At 39.8% G+C, this 14900-nt stretch overlaps 2 protein-coding genes across 2 annotated transcripts; one reads left to right on the top strand and one right to left on the bottom strand.

Moving 5' to 3' along the window:
* Positions 1 to 8990: 8990 nt before the first annotated feature.
* Positions 8991 to 9549, bottom strand: LOC9313154 (CASP-like protein 4U1). Its single transcript, XM_021025077.1, has 2 exons — positions 9061 to 9549; positions 8991 to 8996 (listed from the first exon to the last, which is right to left on the bottom strand). The coding sequence occupies exons 1-2, from the start codon at positions 9547 to 9549 to the stop codon at positions 8991 to 8993; spliced, it is 495 nt and encodes a 164-aa protein (XP_020880736.1).
* Positions 9550 to 11628: 2079 nt separating this feature from the next.
* LOC9313155 (RNA exonuclease 4) lies at positions 11629 to 14624 on the top strand. Its single transcript, XM_002875371.2, has 6 exons — positions 11629 to 12447; positions 12598 to 12749; positions 12850 to 12980; positions 13081 to 13508; positions 13647 to 13727; positions 14158 to 14624. Exons 1-6 carry the CDS (start codon positions 12407 to 12409, stop codon positions 14396 to 14398), a joined length of 1074 nt encoding a protein of 357 aa, XP_002875417.1. The 5' UTR covers positions 11629 to 12406; the 3' UTR covers positions 14399 to 14624.
* Positions 14625 to 14900: the final 276 nt, after the last annotated feature.

Raw genomic sequence — 14900 nt, forward strand, 5'->3', positions numbered from 1 at the left:
GGGTTTGCAAAGTCCGCTTTTAACGTTTTGTGGCTTTGTGGCAATGCTTCCGAGATTTTATAGTGTGATCAGACGTTTCTCTTTAGAATGCGAGAGCTGAGCTCGGCTTAACGCGAGTTCCCCACTTCGGGTTTAGTCAACTCGGTAAACTTGTTAGGCTTGGGCCTTAGAAATTTTTGCAGTTAATGCGACGGTTGCTCTTTCCCTTCTTAAAGAAAACGGCTCGTCTTTTAATGCAATAATTGCCTTTTCTCGATTTTCCAAAAATGGTTTAACCCACTGGGAAACGCTACCATTAATGAATTTATGGTTCCAAGACAAACCCTAAATCATTATAAATAAAGGCTTACCTACCTCTAGGCTTTATTAAACATGACTCTAGAGTCTCACTTGAGAAATATTTTAAGAATGGAAAGCGAAACAGTAGCCCCCGTTGATCCCGGCAGTCCACTCTTCTTATCCGGCGACGGCTTTGAACCGGCCGGCGTTCTCTTTCCTCACGCCGTCTTTCACTTTCCTCCGAAGGAGAAGAAAGAGGCCTGCGATTTCATTGACAAGGTAAATGTTAAAGTTTTTGATTTAAAACTTCTTGTTTCGTCTCATTCACTTATTTTTATGCTAGGTCGCCGACAAGCACCGTCGCTTGTGTGAAGAGAGGCAGCGGCTGGGACTCAAAAGGCAGACGCTCGAGGCTCGCGTCGCTCGGGTGGAAAGGAAGATAAGGGCCTTGGAGAGTGATCCCTTTCAATGGGAGTGGCGGAACTTCGACTCCGTTGCTGAGATCCCGAAGATGCTTCGGATGTATCTCCGCGCTAGAGGAGTCCCGGGTCCCGTGAACGCCCCCGTCTTCGCCGTTCCATCCGACGATGAAGAGGAAGAGGACTTGGAGGAGGAGGCCAGCGACTGCCGGAAACGCCTTCGGGATCGTTCCGAAGTGGATGCCAAAAACAAGGCGTCCACTTCGAGGACTAAACCGGCGATGAAGGAGCCTGTTCCTGAGCCTCTCCCATAAATGTTCTCCAATTTCTTCACTTCTCCTTTTTTTTTAAAACAAAAACTCGTAATGGGCTTCGGCCCTTTTATTTATGGAAATATTTGCTACTTTCCTTCTTTTCCAAATATTCTTCGAGATGCGTCTTTTAATGCAGGATTCGTTCGAGGGCATAAATCTCTCCGCGAATCATTCCATTCCTTGGATAGAATCCGTAGCTTGCTAGGGATATGGGGTTCCTATAAATTATAGGTTTAACTCCCCTTTACTCCTCACCATTTTTTATTTTAGCAGGCATGGAGTTCAATCTACGCTGTTCAGAATCTATGCCCGACTTCTCCAGCATCGGAATGATAAATGAAGATGTTCCAAGTGAGCCCAACAGGCAGCCTCCTCCACTTCGCGGCTTCTTGAGATCTCAGATCCGAGCCCCATGTGCTTTGATCAGGGATCTACCTATCAGAGACCAAGGAACAGCGACGGCATTCATAGAGGCACTTGAACTTCAACACCGGAAGCTTACGTCGGAAAAGAGGAGGCTCCGGAAGAGGATTAACCGGATGCAACGCAGGCTTACTATGGTGTCAAGAAATCTTCACATCCTTGAATCTCACCCCGGAGAGTGGATTGAGCTTGGAATCTCTGACTTTGCTCGAATTCCGGACTGCATGATGCCAATCCTCGATCTTGCTGGTCAAGGAATTGAAGTGTTCTGCTCGTCAACGAGGATTTCGTAGTTCAAAGTGTACGATGAGGGACACTTCGCCCCCCTTTTTTTTTGAATAAACGCTTTATTTCCAATCTCTTGTATGTTCGCATAGCCGAACCTTCTTCCTTTAATAAAGAAATAAAACAAAAATTTTATTAACAGCTGAACTCGTTTTCGAGCTGCCTACGTACCCATTCCGGGATCAAGCCAAATCGTAGTTCATGTACATAAACAATGCATGTAGCTTCTAAACATAAAACTTCCTTAAGTTGATCACATTCCAAGGTCGCTTGACTGGATTGTCCTCTAGGTCTTTTAACCTATAAACGCCGTTTCGAACCACCTCGGTAATAATGTAAGGTCCCTCCCAATTAATACCAAGTTTTCCAGCACCTTCTTCTTTTTTATTGTCAAAGACGCGTCTTAATACGTAATCTCCCACGAAGAACGGCCTACTTTTAACTTTAGAATTGTAATACCGGGCTGCTGCCTGTTGGTAATTCTGGATCCGAATTAGAGCTTGATCACGCCTTTCATTTATGGTATCCAGTGAATCGTTAAGCATTTCTGAATTTTCTTCCTCATTTAACGGTGCTTTTGTTCGACGAAGTCCGGGCACATTGAGTTCAGCTGGTACTACCGCTTCCATGCCATAAACCAAAGAGAATGGAGTTTCTCCTGTAGGTCGCCTAGGGGTTGTACGATAAGCCCACAGGACGGGTTGGAGTTCTTCATACCATCCTCCCTTTAGATGACTTAAGCGTTTCTTGAGATTGCTTAATATCGTCTTGTTCGCGGCTTCGGCTTGTCCGTTCCCTTGCGGATATCGTGGAGTAGAATAACTAACTTTGATTCCCCAGTCCGCACAAAAGGCATCAAACTCGTGTGAAATGAATTGTGGCCCGTTATCAGTGACTATTTCGTATGGAACTCCATGTCGACATACAATGTTTTTCCAAATAAAGGTCTTCACCGCTGAATCCTTGATACCAACGTACGCCTCAGCTTCAATCCATTTTGAAAAGTAGTCCGTAAGGACTAAAAGGTACTGTACGCCTCGAGTTGATTTGTGCAATGGCCCAATGATGTCCATTGACCATCTCATAAACGGGTATGGGGCGGAAATGGAAGAGAATAATTCCGACGGTTGATGGATCAATGGTGCATGGAGTTGGCAGCGCTTGCATCTTTGGGCGAACTTAACACAATCTGTGATCATAGTGGGCCAAAAATACCTCATTCTTTTAACTTTAAAAGCCATAGCTCTTCCTGATGAATGACTCCCACATAATCCTTCATGCACTTCGCTCATGACGATCTCGACTTCGGGCCCAAAAATGCACAATAGGTAAGGGTCACTGACACCTCGTCTATATAACGTATCCCTTGACAGACAAAATTTCGCGCTAACGACTTTCATTTTCCTGGCCTGCCATTTATTCTTTGGGAGCTCGCCTGTCGTGATGTAGTGCTTTATTGGCTCCCTCCAGTCAGCCCCCCAGTCTTTAGCCGGAATTTGGTCAACTTTGTGAAATATTCGTGGGTCTGGTTCGGGATGTTCGTTTGGTTCAAGAATATCCTCCTCGATTAATGGTTCGGTTTCCAATATTGTTTCTGGAATCACATCCTCAGCTAAGACAACGGGTTCTTTGTTAGATATGTTTGATCCCTTTGACTTTCTTCGTTTGTTGGGTGGCGGTTCGGTCTCTGGTTCGTCACGGTCGCGCGCCGCTGCTCGAGACCTTGTAACAACGAGGGTTTCCTTGCTGTCCTGAATGCTTCGCTCCGAGATACATTCTACTGGGATAACTCTCTTCAACTCAGGGTCTGATGTTGATGCCAATGCAGCAAGTGCATCTGCAGTTGTATTCTCTCCCCGAGGTATACGGATTAATTCAAATTTCGAGAAATTTTTAGATAGATCCTTCACCACTTCGAGGTATGCTTCCATTCTTGAATCTTTGGCCTCATAGTCTCCATTAAATTGGTTAACTACTAATTGCGAATCACAATAAGCCAATATTTCCTTAGCTCCAACTCCTTGTGCTAGTCGAAGTCCGGCAATAAGGGCTTCGTATTCTGCCTCGTTGTTGGAGGCATTGAATAACAGTCGGAATGATTGTTCTAGAATTTCTGATGTCGGAGATTCCAACCTAATTCCCACTCCGGATCCTTGCTTTGTTGAAGACCCATCTACGTGTAACTTCCAAGTTTGGTTCTCCGGTTGACCCATCGTTCCAGGTATTGGAAGTTCGGTCAGGAAATCTGCTAAGACCTGAGCCTTCATACTGCTCCGGCTTTTGAACTCTATGTCGTACTCGCTTAATTCCACCGCCCATTTCGCCAAACGTCCGGATTGACTTGGACTATGAAGTATTGTTCTGAGTGGTTGGTTAGTTAATACTTCAACTGGATGAGATTGAAAATATGGACGCAACTTCCGGGCCGAAGTTACCACCGCGAGTGCAAGTTTTTCCATCATTGTGTATCTGGTTTCCGGATCCGTCATTGACTTGCTCACGTAGTAAATTGGTCTCTGCTCCCCACGGTCTTCCCGAACCAAGACTCCACTAACCGCGTGGTTTGAAACTGATACGTACAAGTAAAGTTTTTCATCTACTTCCGGTTTGGACAGTACAGGTGGAGTGGTTAAGTATGCCTTAAGCTGCCCAAAAGCTTCTTCACACTTCTCATCCCAAAGGAATCCTTTGTTCCCTTTTAGAATTTGGTAGAAAGGCAACGACTTATCTGTTGACCTCGAGATAAAACGGTTCAAAGCCGCAATCCGCCCAGTCAACCGTTGTACTTCTTTGAAGTTTCTTGGAGATGGCATGTTCAGAAAGGCGTTAATTTGATTTGGATTGGCTTCAATCCCTCTTTCTGTCACGATATAGCCAAGAAATTCTCCGGATGGGACTCCAAATGTGCACTTCGCCGGGTTCAGCTTCATTTGATATTCATTGAGAATATCAAAACATTCCTCCAAATGTTTAACATGATCTTCTTTCTTCAATGATTTAACCAACATATCATCTATGTAGACTTCCATAGTCTTCCCGAGGTGATTGTGAAACATTTTGTTCACCAATCGTTGGTAAGTTGCTCCTGCATTTTTCAAACCAAAAGGCATTACCTTGTAACAGTAGATACCTCTATCTGTGATAAATGACGTCTTTTCTTGATCTTCGGGTTTCATCATTATCTGATTATAACCCGAGAAGGCGTCCATGAATGTTAACAGCTCATTTCTAGCGGTGGACTCTACAAGTCGATCTATATGCGGGAGCGGGAAACTATCTTTAGGGCATGCTTTATTCAGGTCTGTAAAATCGATGCAAACCCTATCTTTCCCGTTCTTTTTCTTGACAACGACAGTGTTTGCTACCCACTCCGGATATTGCACTTCTCTTATGGACCCTATCTTCAAAAGTTTATCCACTTCATCGTTTACTATTTTTGCCCGCTCCACTCCAAGCTTTCTTCTTTTTTGTTTCACCGGTTTGAAGCTTGGATCTACGTTTAGTTCATGACAAATTATACTCGGATTTATACCCGGCATGTCCGCTGCTGACCATGCAAACGACGCTTTGTTTTTCTTTAAGAGTTCAATCAAAGCTTCTTTTATTTGGCCAGTCAAAGTTGCTCCAATTCTAATTTTCCGGTCCGGCTTGTCTTCTTCCAGTGCCACTTCGACTACTACATCCTCTTTCTTCTGCCCACTAGGAAATTTTGTTTTTAGTCCTTCTTTCGCGGGCTTCGTTAACTGCTATTGAATCTTCATACGGTGGCTAGCTAAGTAGCATGTTCGCGAAGCTTCTTGATCTCCCCGAATTGTCTCCACCCCATTTGATGTTGGAAATTTGATACATTGATGGTATGTAGAGGGAACTGCTTTCATTCGATAAATCCAGGGAGTCCCAAGGATGATGTTGTAAGCTGCGGGCTTATCGAAGACGACGAAGTCCACAATTTTCGATACTTTTTTGGCAAGGACCGGTAGCTTGATTGTCCCGAGAGACATGGCTGATTCGCTAGTGAACGCAACTAATGGAGACGGAGGTCCTACTATGTCTCCTCGGCTGATTCCCATTTTTTCTAGAGTACTTAAAAAGATCAAGTCGACCGAACTGCCTGTATCTATAAGGATCCTTGATACTTCGAAGTTTGCGACATCAAGAGTAATGACTAGAGCATCGTCATGCGGTCTTTCGAGATGCCGCGTTTCTTCTTCATCGAATGATATTGATGCACCTTGAAAATCGACTTCTTCGCTTAAGCTTGCTTTGAGTAAGACATTTCGTCGATGCTTTTTGATTGAACTTATTGAATCTCCGCAAAATCTGGATCCTCCTAGAATCACATTGATCTTCCCCTTCAAACTTCTTGGTTCTTCCTCGTTGGATAACCTTGGTCTTTTGGAATCTTGATCTTTGGAGTTTTCCTTTGCTTCGTGGTATTCCTTCACAAAATCTTTTATATCGAATTTAGAAAGATCACCACTAGCCCAAAGCTCTGCGAGGTGCTTTTTAAGAACGCTGCAATCCTTGGTTAAATGTCCGGTTACTTTATGAATGTCGCAATATAGACTTTCATCACGGACCCAAGTGTTTGATCTTCCTTTTCCTTGGAATTGCTTCCCGACGGAATTGTTGAAGGGTTGCGACCCAAACTTCCTTGGTCCTTTGCTCTCTTTAGGCTCGAACTTCTTGGTAGGGATGGTGATTGCCGGCTTTTCTTGTTTATTTCGTTTGGCAAAACTTTCTTTTTCGTCTTCTACCTCCATCCAATTATTTGCGCGGAAGAGTGCATCCTGAATTGTGTCTGGTTTATGAAGTATTAAGTCTTCTTTAAACCTTGAATCATGTCGCAATCCTTTTCGTAGGGCGGATAAAGCCGATTGCTGGGAGATTCTTGGGAGTTTTGACAGCACTCCTTTGAATTTGGTGATGAAAACTCGAAGTGACTCATTAGATCCTTGCGTTAAGTTCCAAAGATCGGCATCCGAGACGCTTTTATCCATAAGGATAGAGTATTGCTTTAAGAATACGGCTGATAGTTCGTCGAAATTGCTGATCGAACCCGGCTCTAATTGGGTGAACCACATTAGAGCTTGGCCACATAGATTTTCCGAAAACAGCTTGCAATAGCCTGCGTCCTCATCAGCTTCATCCAACTCGACTCTTCCTGCAGCGATCAGAAAGGCTGCAAGATAGCTTTTTGGATCCTCCAATCCGCTGTAAGGGTCCAACTTGAGCTTCCGGGAATCTTTGATCCTCAAACTTGCAATTCGCGGGGTAAAAGGGGTTCGCCTAGCTTCTTCAATGACTCGATTGATGTCTGGCTCCGAACTTGTAGCCTGATGAAATTTTGATTTCATTTCTTTTAATTCCTGGCTAACTTTCCTCATGGTCTCGAACTGGTCGAGGTTCTCCTGCTCGTACTGAGCTGCAAGTTGTTCCTCATCCCCGAGCTGCGTCTCTTCTTCCGACGTCTGAGCTACATTATTAGTAGCACCGGGAGTTGTTTGTCCGCTGGTTTCATTTCGTGCAGCGGAACTTGGCGAGTTGAATATCCCTCTTCGGGTTCCCACCGGGTTTCCTGCACTTAAAGAGCGAACACGAGTTTGTATATTATTGACATTTTGACTAAGAGATACCTGGGATGTTTGCAACGTATCAACGGCCTTCTCCACATCCGAGAACTTTTGTGATATGTCCGACATGGTTTGCTGCATAGCTTTGAGGGTTTCGGCCAATGATGTTTCAACGGCGTCTCCTCCGGACATTGTCGCTTATCTCGGAAATGTAGAAAAGAAGAAATCTGACCACTCAAGAATCTTGATAGTCCCCACAGACGGCGCCAAAATGTGGATGTCGGATTCACACACTCAAGTATTTTTGTTAAGTGGGAAAGATTATCCTTGAGGGACAAAAATGAATATATAAAAACTTGTAAATTGATACGAAAATTGCTATATTATTTCTCTCTCGAGAGGAAGATCCCCTTTACATGGCCATCGGCCTCTATATTTATACACCGATAAACGACATTAAAATGAGTAATTAAGCACAATTATTTCTTCTTAAATGTGTCCGTTTTGATTCTTCGGCTTTAATGCTCAACGTTTGAATTTGAGTTGACTCTGATCTTCATGGGCCTCGCCTCTTTCGGCCCAAGTGTCCGCGAACCGACTTACCCGCGTCTTCTACTCCGAACTCGTGTCACAGTGTAGTCACTTCGGATTTTCGAAATGGCGACAACCACTTCGACCGTCCCTTCGGCTCACGGGTCCAATGGGCTTCATCCTTTATGGGCCATTATCTTGATCATGTGGCAATCTTTGGTTGGTCTCGTACTTCTGGTGCGGGATCCGACACCAACACTGATGTGGTTGAACTCTTGGCTTGGGCTTCTTCAGTATCCCAATACTTACACATCTCTCTCCACAGAGTTTTCTCAATCCAATACGGCCTCACTCTTGGGCTTTTTGACCCTGCCTTACTAACCATGTCTTTCATACGCAGTGCAATGATCTTGTAGAACTTGGCTTCAACCACACCTGTAACTAAGGGATGCCATGTGTGTGTTTTCTACCAAAACAAGAGGACAGTGAAGCAGATGTTAGTTATCAAAATACAATATGAAAATACAGTAGTAGAAGAGGGATAGAAGCTTACAGCGAATTCAAGAAAGTATCTTTCTCTTCTTCCAGTTGGCACACAACTCCAATTGTAGTATGGTCCATCAAACTTGTTAGTAAAACACTTGGTGACCTTCCGGGTTAGCTTACCCTTATCCTTACCAAACCTACAATCAAATAAACAAACTTACAATCTATACACAAGAATACAAACAGAAGAATACAACACAAGAATACAAACTATACCTAAACAAACTTACAATCTATACACAAGAATACAAACAGACCTAAACCTCTTCACAAACTATACCTAAACAGAACCATACCTAAACCCTAAACAAGAACCAGAACCATACCTAAACCCTAAACAAGAACCAGAACCTATACACAAACAGACCTAAACCATACCTAAACCTATACACAAACCATACCTTAACACAAACAGACCTAAACCATACCTAATCCTATACACAATTCTAGACAATCCTATACACAATTCTATACAAACAATCCTATAAACATTCAGAATCCTTACCATGTCGTCCCAGGCTCTAAAGTCGGAGAGATGAGAGTAGTATAGAGCTCACGGCCTGGGATGACAAGCGTATCATGTAAAGTCGCGAGGACATCTTCTAGGAGTGTTGAATCCCTCAAACCTTCATCCTCCGATGTAGTTTCATCATCAGCTTCTTCATTCGATGCAACTTCTTCTTCTTCAACGTTCTGAGCTTGAGAACTGTGACCAGACAGAGAGGCTCTTGGTGGTCGTTGTTGATTAACCACTGGAGAAGGAACCGGCGCTGGAGGCTGAACTGGAGCTGGAGACTGAGAGGCACGGGGAGATCCGGATGCTAAACGATGAACAGAGGAGACAGATGCTCGAAACGGAGTCGTTCTAGAGCCCCGAGGAGATCCACCAGCTGCATGCTGAGATCCTTCGCCCGACTGGAAAAGCTGCAGCGGAGGTGGATAGTCTCTTAGACTCAGTTGCGGTGAAGGCTGACGATTCGGCGGATGCTCAGTCCCATGATTTGGATCTTCAGGGTTCGCCGGCGTGAACTCATACTGCGACGGAAGGCTCCTTGGTCTTCGACTCGATACACCGGAAGATGTGGGTCGAGTAGGGACGACAGTGGGTCGCTTCACCGGAGACTTCGGTCCCCTCTTCCCTCTTTCGCTTCCTCTTCCACCGCGAACACGAGGAGCCATCGATTAGACCTAAAAGAAGTAGATTTGTAGAGAATTGGAGAGAAATTGCAGGGTTAGGGTTAGGGTTCGTCGAGATAGAGAGAATTAGGGATCTAGGGTTAGAGAAATGCGGAATTAGGGTTTCCTCGGTTAGAAATAGGGAATTTATACTATGGGCCAACGCAGTAAATCTAATGGACCGAGACCAATTAAAAGGCCCAATTAGAAATTATAGTTGCTATAAAGTGGCTAATTAGTAGCCCAGTTTATAGACTAAATATTTAGAAGCTACTTAGTCGCCTAATTTGGCGACTATACAACGACTATTGTTATCCGTCGCCAAATGCAGACGGATTAGCGACTAATGTTGTTTAGGCAACATTCAGTCGCCTAAATGTCGCAATTCAGTCCTCAAATTCAACGACTAATTTATCAGTCGCTGAATAACGTCGCTAATGACGTGTTTTATTGTAGTGTATAAATATAGAAACTCAAATATAAATTATGGAAGTAATGATAAATTGTTACTACGTAGGAATTATATAAATATATGAGAACAATGATATAATGTTTTTTTAGATGCTAGGCAAAGAAAAAAAAAAAAAATTATTTGGACCGGATCATATTCAAATATAAGCAGATTTTACGGACTAGGGGACGTGTCGGTCGTGATATATCAAACCTGATTGATATGCCTACATAACTACTGTATGTAGTTGAACAATAATTTATTTTCTTACAAAAATTTATATTAATTTTTTATTTACTGTATTATAAAAAGTTAATTTTTGTAACAAAGCGAACAATGTTTTCAATTTTGTTAACATATCTTTAATCGAAGATATAACATACAAGTACAGTAATAAATTTAGGTAAAATTGATTTAGAGGTTTGTTTATTTTATTTGGAAATCCAAAAAAACTCAGTGTATATATAAATAGATGCAGTCATGAAATATGACAAAAGAGCATCCGAACAATGGGGAATATACATGTGTGTGGACCTACCAACCATGCCACCTCTCAATTCACCCACATTTCTTCTATCTACGCATGTAAGGATTATTTGTCAAAAGTATTTTCTTAACCCAAAAATAAGAGGATACTTGATGGCTTGCATCTACATTTACAATCAAATATAATTACCTTATAAAACATCATTTATTGATTGTAACCAAATAGACAATATAATCTAATGGTTTATGCCTTGTGGTAATGGTTCATTGTGTTTTCATTTGAATTTAAACTCAGATAATACATATTATTAATAAAAGAAAGATTATAAGCAAAAAAAATAAAATCATTCTGTTTTTTTTTTATTTAAATTTGTTAATGTAAATTGACACGTATATTATGGTTTCAATTTAAAAATGCATAATTTTAACATACATGCATGTGTAAAAGCAGAGGCAAATTAAATGAGGAAAAAGACAATGAATTTTGAAGAAACGACATAGATTATTTTTTTTATTTTTTTTTATCAAACCAGGAAATTATTATAGATTAAATATGTGGAAGGAATATTTTCAAAGGAAAAAAAAAGTATAAATTGGATTTTTTTAGTCTATAAAAGAGATAGGTGTATATGCATGGTCTGATACCAAAGGACCATTTTCGCTTTTATTCATGAATGATACTTTTTCTTAATAAGAATTTGGAATCCTTTTGGATCGAACACTATAAATTAGAATCTTGGACTTGGCCCATTGCTCGGTCAAAAGGAGGTTTTCTAAGTATGTTCCAATTTCCAAATACTTCAAACCTCGAGAATGCCACCATCAAGAGAAATAGTAATTTTAAAATAGAGAAATTTATATTATTTTTGTGTTGCATCCTTTTTTTAATACTCTCTTTATTTTAAAATATAAGACATTTTGAAAAAAAAAAAATTCATAATATAAATCGTTTTCAAGTTTCTATGTAAATTATATATTATTTTAATATTTTATGATTAATTCTATTATGCAGTCTCTTTTATAATTTGCTGAACTTTTAAAAAGTAGATCTTCTTAATCGGTGTGTTTTTAGCTAAAAAGCCTTATATTTTGAAACGGACGGAGTAGTTCATAAATTACGTTTCATTACTAAAAATTTATTTTCGAAAATGTTTTGTAGCAAATTTTGTTTTCATTATTATTTTGATCAAGCAAATGATCTTTTTTCATTAGTGTTTGCTAATTCCTTTCCAGTCACTGAAAATATTGAAGTGCCTACATAAAAACAATTACGGAAATTAAGAAACACGTTAAATTGACGAAAAGATAGAAACATTGACTAGAGAAGTGAAAATCTGCTGGCACACGAATACGAATATTGTCTTCAAATTTATATGACAATTCTCTAAAATATATACTATCTTTTTCTCGAAATCAGTACCATTAGATTACAAACTTTTTTTTTTTTGGTTATATAAACAATTGTAATTGCTTGCTTTTGGTATTTTTAAGTCTTTGTAATTTTTTTATTTTTGTAAGCCTTTTTCCTCCATGCCACTACATGGTGCTAACTTACCTGATGAGGTTTTATTGTTTACAAACTCGATCGACATCAAATATTCACACACACGTGCACACATACGTTAATGGCATCTTTGTTATCGTTCAGAACAAAGGAGAACTAAAAATTGTGATTCTTTTTACCATGAGAAGCGACCCCACCCAATTAAGTCAATTTGTGTTTGTTTTTTCTTGTAATCTTTGGTCATATATGAGAATGACCAGCTTTGCTTTTCTTGTCTTTCTTCTACATATTCATCTATAAATACCTTCTCTCACCTTCTCCTTTATTCACACACTCACCTGTAGAAAAAAAAAACTCATCGAAACGGTTATCTAAAAACTCTTTTAACTCTTAAGTTTTTGCTTCCAGTTTTACGTACCATGGATTACAGATCATCAATGGAGTCTTCGGAAACCCTAAGGTAACTATTTTCATGGCATACGCCTACTATACCTAGCCTTTTCATGAACAATCCCCAAGAGAAGACTCATGGAGTTGCATGCAATATTATATGAAAATAAATGTAAATTTTATACTAACATGAATGTATATATTATATGTACACGTGCAGGAACAAGTGTGCCGCTTGTTATAGGCAATTCAACAAAATGGAACATTTAGTCGAGCACATGAAGATCTCTTATCATTCGGGTCATGAACCTACTTGTGGCGTTTGCAAGAAACATTGCCGATCTTTTGAGTCCCTCCGGGAACATCTCATAGGTAAATAATAACGTCTATACACTTTTCATATCTATAGATGTATACCATTTCATATACACACTTTGTATATGCAAACATTTCTAAATTGTTATATCTATAGGGCCGTTGCCAAAACAAGAATGCAAGAACATTTTCAGCCTTCGCGGATGCAGATTTTGCATGACGATCCTCGAAAGCCCGAATGCTCGTAGGATCCATCAAGAGAGATGCCAATTTTCGAGCGTGAACTCTGTAATCCTCTTTTCTCATATTTATGTAATTAAACTTGTAACCTATGAATCGACCACAAGAATATATACTTATATAAATCATATGTTTTTCTCATTTTTAGGGACTGACGACTCGCATGGCGGCTTTAGGTCTAAGAGATAAGGCCATGATCGACTACACGTCCTCGCGGTCTCCACGAGTGGTTGCACTCTCTTGCAAGATGGTAGGAGGAGGAAGCGACGGGTCGTTGGATCTGTGTGCGAGGGTTTGCATAACGGATGAGAGTGACAACGTTGTGTTCCACACGTATGTGAAACCTTCGATGGCCGTAACAAGCTATAGGTACGAGACAACGGGGATACGTCCGGAGAATCTAAGGGACGCAATGCCGTTGAAACAAGTACAAAGAAAGATTCAAGAGTTTCTTTGCAATGGAGAACCCATGTGGAAGATTCGTCCAAGAGGTGGAAAAGCGAGGATTCTCGTGGGACATGGCCTCGATCACGATCTTGACTGCCTTCAACTTGAATATCCTTCTTCCATGATAAGGTTGACATTTATATTTTTTTTAAGTAAACAACGAAAATACATATAACAAGATTCTTTAATGTTACTTCTCTTTCGATATAACGTATGATTTTATGTGAATTTATTTGTTAACGGTGAAGTTTAATATTTTTTATGTAGGGATTCTGCGAAATACCCACCGTTGATGAAAACAAGCAAGCTGAGCAACTCTCTCAAGTACTTAACCCAAGCCTATCTCGGGTAATATATCATTGTTTTTTTTTTTTTTTTTTTTTTGGTACCATAAAATATAAATTCAAATAAATTAATTCGGAAAGTGAGTATACATGCATGCACTCGTATGTTGATATCCTATAATATATGTGTATTATGTATGTATGATGTTTTTTGACAAAAAGAAAATGTATGTATGATATATCATATATATCCGTTAATTATTAGTTTTTCAGTGGGTATTGATGCTTGTATGGGTTTAAAGTTATAAGGAAGAGATTCAGAACGTGAAAAGATTCACATATTTAATAATATATTAACTTCTACATCTACACACATTAGTAAATAGATTTTATATGACTAGAAGCAATAATCCAAAATCATTAGACATTTTTATTTTACACGAGATGCTTATTATATTCAAGATTATATATTAATAAATGATGTGTTTATGTAGGTATGATGTTCATTTTGGGATACAAGACCCGTATGAAGATTGTGTAGCGACAATGAGGCTTTACACGAGAATGAGATATCAGAAACACAAGATTGAAGCTTACCCTTTAGCCGCCGATGCGCAGAACCGTAGCAACCAGGTGGTTTGGAGGCAGAGCGAAGTCGAGAGGATGTCTCCTGATGAAATGCTCTCCATCTCTCGTTCTGACTATTATTGCTGGTGCTTGGACTCCCTCGCTTAATTTCTAAACCTACAAGGTTATTTAAGTGGTCTCTCAAAATTATTAGTTCTTAAAACTTTTCCAGAGATTTAAAATTTAGTAACGTAACGTCGAATAAGCATTGGTTATGATTTTGTAGTAGTATTAAATTTTAGAGTGTGTGTTGTGTGAGATGCATAGATTGTTATTGTACTTTGTAATAATGCATTGATATCAATTATTAATCAATTATATTGCCTGCTTTATTTTTCCAATCCCACATTAATTAAAGTATGATTCCATTACTAGAGATTTATATTTAGAAGAATAAGCATTTCTATATATAAAATATTTTAAAAAAATATTTGTAAAAGGTACGAATTAGTTGACAAACAAAAGGTACGAATTAAAAAAATCAGCTTTAATACTAGAAAAAGCATATGAAAAAAAGCAAACTTTTTTTTGGAAAAACTAGCACAGATCATATCAATATCTTATTATATACAATTTGGTTTCAGAATTACTTATTAACAAGATCATGATA

The sequence above is a fragment of the Arabidopsis lyrata genome (assembly GCF_000004255.2).
Source record: "Arabidopsis lyrata subsp. lyrata unplaced genomic scaffold ARALYscaffold_5, whole genome shotgun sequence".
Lineage (NCBI taxonomy): Eukaryota > Viridiplantae > Streptophyta > Magnoliopsida > Brassicales > Brassicaceae > Arabidopsis > Arabidopsis lyrata.

Bases quoted from the DNA above. Each gene is read 5' to 3' on its own strand.
- LOC9313154 (XM_021025077.1), bottom strand. From the start codon at position 9,549: ATGGCTCCTCGTGTTCGCGGTGGAAGAGGAAGCGAAAGAGGGAAGAGG.
- LOC9313155 (XM_002875371.2), top strand. From the start codon at position 12,407: ATGGATTACAGATCATCAATGGAGTCTTCGGAAACCCTAAG. The intron at 12,750-12,849 runs GTAAATAATAAC...TTATATCTATAG, and splicing joins CCTCCGGGAACATCTCATAG to GGCCGTTGCCAAAACAAGAA. The intron at 13,728-14,157 runs GTAATATATCAT...GTGTTTATGTAG, and splicing joins TTAACCCAAGCCTATCTCGG to GTATGATGTTCATTTTGGGA.